The sequence below is a fragment of the Astyanax mexicanus genome, chromosome 2, assembly GCF_023375975.1.
Source record: "Astyanax mexicanus isolate ESR-SI-001 chromosome 2, AstMex3_surface, whole genome shotgun sequence".
Taxonomy (NCBI): domain Eukaryota; kingdom Metazoa; phylum Chordata; class Actinopteri; order Characiformes; family Acestrorhamphidae; genus Astyanax; species Astyanax mexicanus.
Window position 1 is genome coordinate 47,089,816 of NC_064409.1, and position 11,642 is coordinate 47,101,457.

At 36.2% G+C, this 11,642-nt stretch overlaps 1 protein-coding gene across 9 annotated transcripts in view; it reads right to left on the bottom strand.

Moving 5' to 3' along the window:
- The window catches only part of myrf (myelin regulatory factor), a 48,925-nt gene extending 39,762 nt beyond the window's left edge, over nucleotides 1-9,163 (bottom strand). For 5 of the 9 annotated variants that reach the window (XM_049474399.1, XM_049474398.1, XM_049474396.1 and 2 more), the window contains exon 1: nucleotides 6,508-6,883. In XM_049474399.1, coding sequence (XP_049330356.1) covers nucleotides 6,508-6,556 — 49 coding nt within the window. In that variant the 5' untranslated portion in view covers nucleotides 6,557-6,883. Of the gene's footprint in view, nucleotides 1-6,507; nucleotides 6,885-8,540 lie in introns of those variants that run through there. The other 4 variants (XM_049474394.1, XM_049474393.1, XM_049474391.1 and 1 more) reach the window with 2 other exon arrangements.
- Nucleotides 9,164-11,642: the final 2,479 nt, after the last annotated feature.

Consider the following 11,642-nt stretch of genomic DNA (forward strand, 5'->3'; position numbering starts at 1 on the left):
CAGTAAGTGTTTGTGTTTCAGTGGGTATAGTTTTCTTCTAACATAATGTGTCAATAATGCTGTGTATTTTTATATGAATGTGTGTGTCTGAACTACTCGGTAGCCCTGTTCCACCCTAATCAGAGGGTGCATGCTTAATGCATGCGTAAGTGTGTGTGTTGAACTGCATGGCTATGTATGTGTTTGTCTGTATAAGTCTGTTATCTATCTCCCTCACATTGTCTGCACACTGTCACTCTAATGGCGTCTGAGCGAGGGAAGGACTGGAAGAGCGAAGTGAAAAGCATTACTCTCACCTCGTTCTGTTTTTCAGAGGTCACTAAGGTATGCCAGGAATGGTCCAGTCCATTAGGGTGCGAGTGTACATAACCCAATAAGCCTCTTAGAGCCACTTTTAAACAAGACGTGAATCATATATTCTATGCAAAGAGCATTCATCTTAAGGATATGAAGTGCAAGACAAAGGATTCACTGCTTTAAGTAATCTATATGTCCAAATCTTAGTGAATACTAGAGGTGGGCGATTTGGCCCTAAAATAATATCACAATATTTTAAGAATACTCTATTGAAAAAATATTAATATCAAATTTTATTTGGTGATATTATTGCATGCTATATATGGCACACCCCTAATTAACCAACATGATGCTAATAATGCACTTCATATATCCAGGATTAAAGTAAATGAAATGATACTGGACAGATATAAACTAGTAGTCTCTTTTAGATATTTAATAGGAAATAAGAACAGTGTAAAATATTCCTTTGGCTAAAAACAGAAAAACTGTACACTGAGGTTGTACTCTGGGGGCCCTAAAATAATATCACGATATTTCAGGGTCCTTGTCCAATTGTCACACCTTAGATCTCTTAGTCTTGTGTTTTTTTCTTTTTTTTTGGTCCTTTCTGCTCTTTTTCTCTGTTCTCCTGTCTTGTGTTCCATGTGTTCTGTAAGCACATGGCCTTGTTTTGTTATTATTCTGTCTCTGCCCTGTCTGTCTTATTTGTAACCCCACCCCCTTGTTACTTCCCCAGGTGTCCCTTGTTTTTGCCTGTTTATAAATCCCCATGTGTTCCTTTGTTCTCTGTCTTGCATTTTGTTTGGCCCTGTCCTGTTAGACTCTGTCCAGATGTTTGTTTTTTTATTTATTGCTGTTTGTTGAGCCACTGAACTGCTGTGTTTTTGTCTGCTGAGTTCTGGGTTGTTTTCTTTTTACTGCTTGTTGGTTTATTTCACTTCTTTGCTTTTCTAAGACCTGGTTAGTCATTTGTTTTATAGTCTTTGTTTTTGTTTATTGTTTTTGTAATGTCTAAAAATAAAGCCAACTTGCATTTGCATCCTGCATCGAAATCGTTACAGCAATAACGTTATTCAAAACTTTTGGCGATATTATTGTGTTTGATACAATATAAAGTTGCTCACATTTCTGAAGATTTGCAAATTAACACACACAGCTTGTCTAGTTCCTGTAGAGAAGTACTGCCAATCGAATAGAAGCAGATATACAGGCACCTACTACCACCATGCCTAATGCCATGCCAGCATGAACTTGAGGACCATAGAGACCCCAGCATTGAGCTGTGGAGCAGTGGAACTGTATTCTCAGCAATAATGGTGCTCCATCCAAAACATTTGACATAAGTTAAGGAGTTGGAGGATGATGAGGTAGGGTGATGAATATAAATGTCCTGACCTCACTAAAGCTCTATAATTATATAATTAAATCAACAGAGAACTTCTCTAAAATCTAGTAGAAAGCCTTCCCTGGGCAGTACAGAAAATAAACTATTTTGTTGAATTCTTTTTCAATAATCATGATTTCATAAGAAACAATGGATTAGTAGGTGTTCCAATACTTTTGTCTGTATAGTGTATAAAAGTGAATAATTGATACCAGATTCAAGTAAATCTTATTTTTATGTTTAAGCATGTTTAACAATTTTACACTGCAGTCATGCTTTGATGGATGTAATAATATAATTTTAAAGCATGTATATTTTAATGAGTGAGAGCTAGCCAGACTACAATGGTGCTACAGAGGTTTTTCAACAACGCCACAGAAAAATACTTTTGGTTTCATAAAGAACCATGTCTGAAATAACCTAAAATATATATTTTTTGCATTCAGAGGTTCTTTACAATCTCTTTGTCAAGAACAGCCTTTACACATAGGGGTTAGTTACAGTTGGTACAACATGGTGTTCCAACTAAGCCTTCCAATGTAAACAGTGGGAGCATTCCATATCCTCCCCACATAAGTAATATTTTGGACTGGTGCATTGACAGATTTAAAAACCCCATTTATTAAAAACAAATAAAAGCTAATATAAATGCCATACAAATTAAAAATGGCAACTTATATGAAGGCAATAGTTACTTTACTACTTCAAGTAACTGTGTCAAATGTTTGACACAATCTCTATTTACTTTTGTGCACATACTTTTGTTCAAACAACATATACACAATACGTCCAAATCTTTGTGGACCTTCTAATGAATACATTTAGTCACATTAAGTTCACCCAGTCTTGACTAATGCACACACTCACACACTGTCTAGTCCGTGCACTGAAGTTTTGCCATTAGAATAAGACGTAGTTGCAGATAAACAGACATGAAACTATTGACACTATACTAACGGGCTAGAGGGATAAAAAGCCCTCCAGCACTGAGCTGTGAGCCAGTGCCCTCTGAAATGATGGTGGTCCATCTGGTACTTTCTGTGATGAGTTAGGGAGTTGGGGATGATGAGGTGGGTGATCATCTAATATCCTGACCTTACAAATGCAACTGTCATTGAATACAGGAACAGAAATGCTTCAAAATCTAGTAGAAAAGCCTTTTCAGTACAGTAAACAATCTTTTTAATACCCCTGAGTTCATTAAAAAGAATAAATGATGACTCTGGCTCACAATAAATGAGATCACAACAAAATCATTTCAGGACTACAGACTATAGTCACAATACATGTGGACCATATAACAAAATGTTATTATCATTGTGACACACAAAACACAATCATTTTCTAAGTATATTGTAATTGTTGACAGTGCCTAAAAGCACTGACAACAGCATGCCAGATTTTGTGCAGCATTTTTAAAAGTATTATATAAAAAACATTATAGTAGATCTAGTAGTCTCCAAAAAATCATGTTTAAATATCGCCCACGCTTAGGTCACACAAACAACTTTAAATGATCTAATATCTATATCTAATATTTATAATCGAATAGGGATATAGTTATATGCCTATATGTACAACTATAACTATAGCATATGATTCGATTTGATTAAATTCAAGTGAAGTGTCCTGCATGACAAGTTTATTGCTGCTGGTTGTTTGCAGATTAGTTGTTTGTAGGTTAGTGTTCAAACAATACAAATGGATAAAACTTTTTTTCAGAATATAGAGATAGACATGTTCATGTTAGAGCTGTAACTAATGACTTATATATATATTCTATATTAAGTCGAATAAGCTGTTTTTTTGTTTGTTTTTTTTTAAGAATCGATTATTCACAAATCATTTTTATGCCCCCCACCTGTGCTTCCTATTGGTAAGGCTTCTGAGTCAAGTCATGCATTACTTTATGTTGACAGCTAAACTTTTAGGGTCCTAGACTGATTTTGCAGGACATTTTGATAGTTTGACATACCTATATTAACCTAAAACAATCAAATTCTGCACCAAATGTTTTGTCAACTAACTGTTGCACCCCTAGTTTATGTACTGAGATTTCACATTGTTTCAATTAACTATTATAAAATATCATTTTTGGATAACACAATTGGGCTGGGTTTCCCAAAAGCATCTTAGCGTAACATAATTATTTTTAAATGGTGGAGGTAGCCTCCCACTGAACACTCGCTCTACTAGTTAAAATGATTAGGATGCTTTTGGAAAAATTGCCTTGCATTACTAGATCTCAACCTAATAATCCTAATAATAAACACATTTTAGGCAAAAGTTCTTCTTTTAAGCTTATGGTATTACTACACTCAATTGCAAAACTAATAAACTTCAGATTGTTTTAAATGTATAGATTTGTGTAAGAGTAACTAATAAAAAGAGTAACAAGTTGATCACTCACATTGAGTGAAATGAGATCGAGACTCTTTCAGCTGGAGGTCACATCAGCTTTATCAACAAACAGCTTTTCACCCCTTCTTTTGTCCTTTGTCTGCCAGAACACCACAATGGTTGTCCAGCGTTCTTTCCAATAACACTAGCACACTCTCCCAAAGATACACACACATTCACAAACACACACACACACACACACACATGAATATGGAAATTGTGGCTTGAAAAATGACTAGTTCAACCATGTCCGAATAATGCTTTCCTGTTAAGAACAATAAACAGACTCCAATATTACATGGTCTTTAAGCACCTGTTCTAGACTCTGTTGTCCGACATTAAAACATATCCGTATCGTTATTTATTACTGAACAACTCGGATACAGGTTGTATGGTGACTTTCTCAATTGGCCACACAGCTTACAGCGTTTAATATTTTGGCACACTCTACAGCTTCAGGCATGCTCACACTAGAGTAAGACATCAGAGAACTATCATCACTCTACTGGACACATCGTACTCTATGAGTAAAAAACATCTATATAGAAGACACATCAAGGGGTGAACAAATGCTAACCTATTGTAAAGTTTAATAATTGAGTGGTTACAGAAATTAAAAGGCAAAAGTAAAGAAAAATCTGGTTCTAATGAAGCAACACTAAACACACACTGCATATTTTTCAAAAAACAGTTGTTTTACAATTATTAATGCAGTTTTGGCCTGATATTTCACAAAGGTCTGTCATAGATCTGGGCGATATGGCACAAATAATAAATCATGATATTTTCATGATGCACAATATTTATTTATTATATGTTTTGTCATTCAAAATGACAAAATGGATTAGTTGTGAACAAAATATGCTGTTCTAATTCTCATCATTCAATTTACACTCTCTGAAATTAAATGTACAATGTACTAATTATATCCTCATTTTGTTGAGAAAAGCATACTGTTGAAACCATACAAAAATGTATCACAATACAATAAACAGATGTCATATTGCCCAGCTCTAGCCTGTCACAATAATTTTGTTATTGACTTAGCATGCAACATATGGACATAACCTTTATCATTTTGCTGTCCTCGATATCCCTACCAATGACAGCCTTTAATGTTAATGAGCTGGTATATTGATTTGTTTTTATTTTTCTCATGTTTTATTTTTTAAGGATATTTTTAAAGAATTGCATTCCAATATTTTTTATTCTTAAAAATGTATTGCTTTTTTAAAACAACCATATTAACGTTTGACACACAGATGTAACATGGTCTCCGCCTTTAACCCATCAGAGCAGCAAACCCACACAAACACACTAGTGAGCACAGGACACTGCACCACCAATGCTCTTTTTACTTAACCCTCTACGGCCTAGTATTGCCCTCAGGCATCAAATCCAATTTTATAGAATATTTAGAATATTTGACTGTTTATATTCACTCTACATTCTTACATTTTTGTTATAAACATTCAAAAACAGTGTTTTTTTTATTAATTGCTGTGTGAGGTTAGACCACTTTTGTTAAGTCTAACCATAATAAAGCAGTGGTTCTCATCTTTGCCTCTGGAGATCTCCTACCTTGTATGTTTGGGTGTTTCCTTGCTCTATAACATCAATAGTCAATATCTAAATTGAAGTTTGCTATATCCACATATTCTCCCGAAAAAAAGAAATCATGCAATAGAGGGTTAAAAGACTTCAATGTAATTGCATTATTAAGTTATTATTATTATATCCGTGGCATACAAATGAATGAATTGTCCAAACAAAAATAGTTCATCATGGCAGGACTACTTTTACAAGTGTGAAATGCTCAGATAAGCTAAATCCATTCCAGACCGTCACTAAGGTAATTTTTCATGTTAAACCTCTGGACAAACTAAATCAATGTTATACTAAATCTTAAAATACACAAAACTCATGGCTATTAAGCTGTACACATGCCCAGAGCCTGCCATGCTGAGAGGCTGCAGTGAAACCCAGAGCCTGAGCATCTCTCTCACTCCCCATGTAGGAATGTAAACACATAAAATTCCTGTTAAAGTCAAGAGCAGCACTTGACAGCCATGAACTCCACGGCCAGTCAACAATGTTTACAGCGGATCACCGTCAAATAAACACCTCATCACACCTGTACTCAGACCATGATGCATTATCACTGGGAATGACCCCTAAATCTAACCACAGGTCTGTTATCATGCACCATATCCTGGTAAAACATCTGTCTGTTACAGTAAAGAGTAAAACACTGGGGTGGTCTTGCTTTTTACAACCACTAAGGCAAAAAAACAGAAGAGGTTGAAAAAACAACATTGTCAGTACTCTACTGATTACGCTAATGAGTATATCTGGGTCTTTACAGTTAAAAGTGTAAAATGGCACACAACCAACAGCATGTGCACTAAGTGGTGCATACTCACATAAGTGGTGGTAGTAGTTACAAACAGGAACGAAAGACCTCTCCTCCATTACAAGATCTGTTTTTTTTTATCTTTGTCCTCTATTTTGTCAGATTATTTTAAAGCATTAGTCGCAAAGCATCTCCCGCTCTTCTCAGTCTGCTTAAGCCCTTTAAGGCCTCAGATTTAACAAACACACCATTTATCTTTCCGGATTTTTTTTCTGTGTACATTCCTATAGCATATCCTTCTCATTCCCCCTCCCCTCTGCTCTATCCAGCTATTCCAGCATCTCTCCACTTCTGCTGCCCATCTCAGCACTAACCTTTTACTTTAAGCCTTATCCTTTCACAAACACATTCACCTTAACCTTTCCCTGGGACGCATAACCACTGGCCATCTGTGAATCTGTCCAGACTCAGGGCCCCAAAAATCCCCTCATGGCACATCTTACAACAGCCACCCTACCATAACCCTCCTGCAACCACCCCCTCTCCAAAATCCCCCCATCCAAACCAGCCCCCCCTAACCTCCATCGCCTTGAAGCAAACCCCTTCATCACTTTTATGGCAGCGGAGGCTGAAAGTCAAGGGCCCTGATGGAAAGTCTTAATGCTGGGAAAGCTGAATGTCTAAACATGAGCACAAAACAAAAGCATTGATCAGCAGCGTTTTATGACCTTCAGCAGTCAAATCTGTGACTCAAACGAAGCACCAGATTTGTGGCCTAAAGGGGAAAAACACGTTCTGGTTTAGAGTAGAGGTTCAGAGTAGGGATGGGCAATATGACAATACTTTTTCGTATTGTGATATGTTTTGTTAGTGTAATACAAAATATACTTTTCCAAGCGGGTTAAGGATATCCTTAGTGCGGAAGGAACACTCACCAACTGACCAACACACTTCATTACAGAGAGTAATTAGTCCTGTTTACTAGATGAAGTGTTGGGTGGAATATGTCACTATACTGATGTATAGATTTCAACTGTCAGATTGTCATTGTGTCATGATTTTGTCATCAGCCATGTGTATCACATGTATAGCATTATCATGAATCAAAGTAAATTTTTTTAAATCGCAAAATAATATTTTTTTTTCAATATTGCCAAGATTTGACAATATTTAAATATCAATATCACAGCTCTGGAAAAAGTAAGAGACCACTTTGATTTTGCTATTTATAGGTATATGTCTGAGTAAAATGAACATTGCTGTTTTATTCTATAAACTACGGACAAAATTTCTACCAAGTTCCAACTAAAAATATTGTCATTTGGAGCATTTATTGGCAGAAAATGAGAAATGGCTGAAATAACAAAAAGAAGCAGAACTTTCAGACCTCAAATAATGCAAAGAAAACAATTTCATATTAATAAAGTAGAGTTTAGAAATCAATATATGTCAGAATAACCCTGGTTTTAAATCATAGTTTTCATGCATCTCCTCCACCAGTTTTACACACTGCTTTTGGATAATTTTATGCCACTCCTAGTGATCATCCATCTTATTATATTCCAGAGGTTTTCAAAACTCTTAATTTTTCCAGAACTGTATATAATGAAAAAATATATAATTAACAGTGGTTTGATTTTTCAATACATCTTCAATATTTACAACAGAATCCATTACAGGGTGCATTGATTTAAAGAGGTTTGCAGGCACAGATACTTGGCAGTCTTTCTGTGGCTTTTTATTGTATATATTGTTATCGGAATTTTATCATATTGATTTTTTTACACTTAAGAAACATATTTTTATATACCATATTGTCCAGCCCTATACATTGCCCACCCCTAGTTTAGAGGATTAAGCTGCTAACCAGTTTCAACAAGACCATATACAATTCAAATTAAAATTTAAAAAATATCAAGCAACAAACAAACTCGTTCTGTGTTAAATTTCAGTTTTATCATGTTTTTTTAATTAGCCAAAATCAAGTGCACAGACGAACAACTTAACACTGCTTAACAACTTTTCCAGTAGTTTCTACCAATGTATTTCCATCGTGTCATGCCTTTACACACACTTCTGTGGACCTTTTTTCAAGTCTCTTACCTTCAAAAAATCTCTGTAGGGCTTCCGTTTCATCAACCACGTCCATCCTAGCGGGTCCAGGTTAAAAACTCCATGTACGGATCCCTCCGGCCGGTGGACGTGGCGGGGGTCGACAGCCTCTCAAACATTCATCCAGTATTCCGCCTTCACACTCCTGTATCGCTCAGTCCGTCCGCTCCTCAGGGACTGCTCTCTCTCTCTCTCTCTCTCTCGCACACACACACACACACACACAGACCACCTTCGCTCTCAGAGCTCTCACAGCTACAGCTAACCTAACTCACTCATTGTTCCTCACCAGAAGCTTCCTAATATTAGTTTTCTTGTTTATTATGATAAAAGTCTGTTTTTTTTCTCTCGCTTCACTTCTAAACTCCGCGTGGTGCTGAACTCACAGCAGCAGCAGCAGCAGGTTCTCCTGCAGCATGTCCGGCGCGGTCAGGTGTTCCCGCTCAGACCGAGAGACAGAGTTTTACCAGTTTAAACCCCTCACACACAGACCACTGACCTCTCAGCACACTTTACACTGCGCTTCTTCTGCGGGGTAATTTTCCTGTTTTTAGTGAGTTTGGTCTTTAGGTGACTCCAGTCCTCTGCCTTCAGCTCCCTCTCTCTCTCTCTCTTCCACTGTGAGCGAGCGCTGAGCTAGAGACACGAGGATGCGCTCGAGACTCCTAAAAAACACGCCGCTTCTTACCATTCCGAAATAAAACTGTTAATTCCCCGACCGAGAACACATACAGTCCTGGGAAGTAAATCAAAATAAGTTATTTAATCGATTTATTGTTTTAATGCGCTCAAAAAATAATCTTGATTTTGCATCTTTACATAAAGAGGCTACCCGACAGTCTTATGTGGCAGGAATCTTACTATTAGTAAAACAATTATAAAATAAACAAAATAAAACAAATTAAACAATAGTTTGTGCATCACATTAAATCATACTCTTTAAAGTTGTTAAATATTTAAATGAAAATCCAGAATTGCTTATTTTGTTTTACAATATCGTCCAGCCCTTGAGACATATACAATGTATATGGCTGCGTCCAAAATCACACACTAGCTAGCTATTTTTTTTGCTAGCATTTTTTAGACAGCGGTTCTCAAACTGGGGGCGCTGGGGGCGCCATAGAAAAATATCAGATCTTGCTTTCTATATTTAATTTTCAGTTGTGTTCATTTATCATTATTTGATTGGGTCATATCTTAAAATGTGGTGCTCATTAATACAAATATAAAATTGGGGGCCACAGGTCCACAAAGTGGGCTTCCAGTTAAAAAAATGTTAAAGAAACCACGCTCAAAGAATGTTAAACCAATTAAAAGAATGTTAAAGAAATCGCGCTTTAAATTTTGCTTTGTTGAATTTAATCTATTTATTGGGTCTCTTAAATGTAAAAACAATATTGGCTGTAAGGTACAATGAGGCATTAAAATGGTTAATAAATAAATAAGATGTGTTATTGTTTCTCACTAAAAGCTTGAAAACTATGTGGAGTTATGTACTTATCAAAAAATGACCTGGCCTCCACAGTCACTGGACCTGAACCCAATCCAGATGGTTTAGGGAGAGCTGGACCACAGAGTGAAGTTAAAAGGACCAACAAGTGCTAAACACCTCTGGGAACTCCTTCAAGACTGTTGCATGGAAAACCATTTCAAGTGACTACCTCTTGAAGACAATGCCAAGAATGTGCAAACCAGTAATCAGAGCAAAGGGTGGCTATTTTGAAGAAACTAGAATATAAAACATGTTTTCAGTTATTATACCTTTTTTTGTTAAGTACATAACTTTCATATGTTCATTCATAGTTTTGATGCCATCAGTGAGAATCTACAATGTAAATAATCATGAAAATAAAGAAAACGCATTGAAAAAGAGAAGGTTATCTAATGTCCTCTAATGTCCTATTATCATTTCTGTAACATGACAATGAATCATTTTAGGTAGAAAGACTATAGAATGTCATTAATTATTAATTATAGTCTGACACTGATGTATGTTAAAATTATTAAAAATTAACACAAAACATTGAAGGGGAATAATAATTGTGCTGTACCCTGATTGATATGTTTGCTTCACTTTATAGGTATCCTAGTTACATAAAACAGATTTTTTATATTTAAATTTAAAAAATATGTGCTGATGTAAAAGTTTTATTTATGCAACATCTAAATGATTATTCATAATATTGATCCATAAACGTTTATATGTTTTTAGTACACTGTAAAAAATGATTTTTTGACTTTGTAAATACAACAAGGACAATTAAAGTAATTTCTACATGAAAACATCAATTCTGAGAATTACTCAAAAATGTAATGTATAATTCAGTGTAATACTTGGAGTTTCTGCGTAATTGTGTGTCTTCCCATTTAGTTAAATACATTCAGTAAATTTAACTGTAGTAACTGTAGTAAAAATTACTGAAATGTTGTCATCATTACATTAACTAAAGAAATTCAAGTAAAATGTTGCCAAAAGAACGCTCGTGTGACGTCAGACGTTAGACACGCCCCAACTTAATGCGGGGCGCTAGAGTGTGGCTCTGGGATAACAGGTACTGCCTGTCAGATGATTGCTGAACGCGTCTTTCTTCATCCTTTTATCCAGGTGGGAAATAAGTAAATGTTGAAGTGTATAATGTGATATGGGTATAAGAGTGTTGATATGGGTATAAGTGTGTTGTGTGTAATATGAGCCGCCCCGGTATCGTGTTAGTGTTAGCTACCGCGGCTAATTAACTCGGCGCCTGGCCACCGCTATTGTTTGCTAATTTCTCCGGATAGCATTTAGCTAACCCCCCAGCTTTATGACAAAGTGCCCTAGTCTATTCTCCCGCTAGCATTAGCTACCTCCTCTCAGTTACCATGAGGCTAGCCATGTTTACTGTGTATTATATGACTCCCGTTAGCATTTGCTAACTCCTCAGTTACCACGAGGCTAGCCGAGCTTACTGTGTAGTATATGGCCCTCACTAGCATTAACTGCTTGCCTCAGTTACCACGAGGCTAGCCGAGCTTACTGTGTAGTCTATGGCCCTCACTAGAATTAGCTACTTGGCTCAGTTACCACGAGGCTAGCCGAGCTTACTGTGTAGT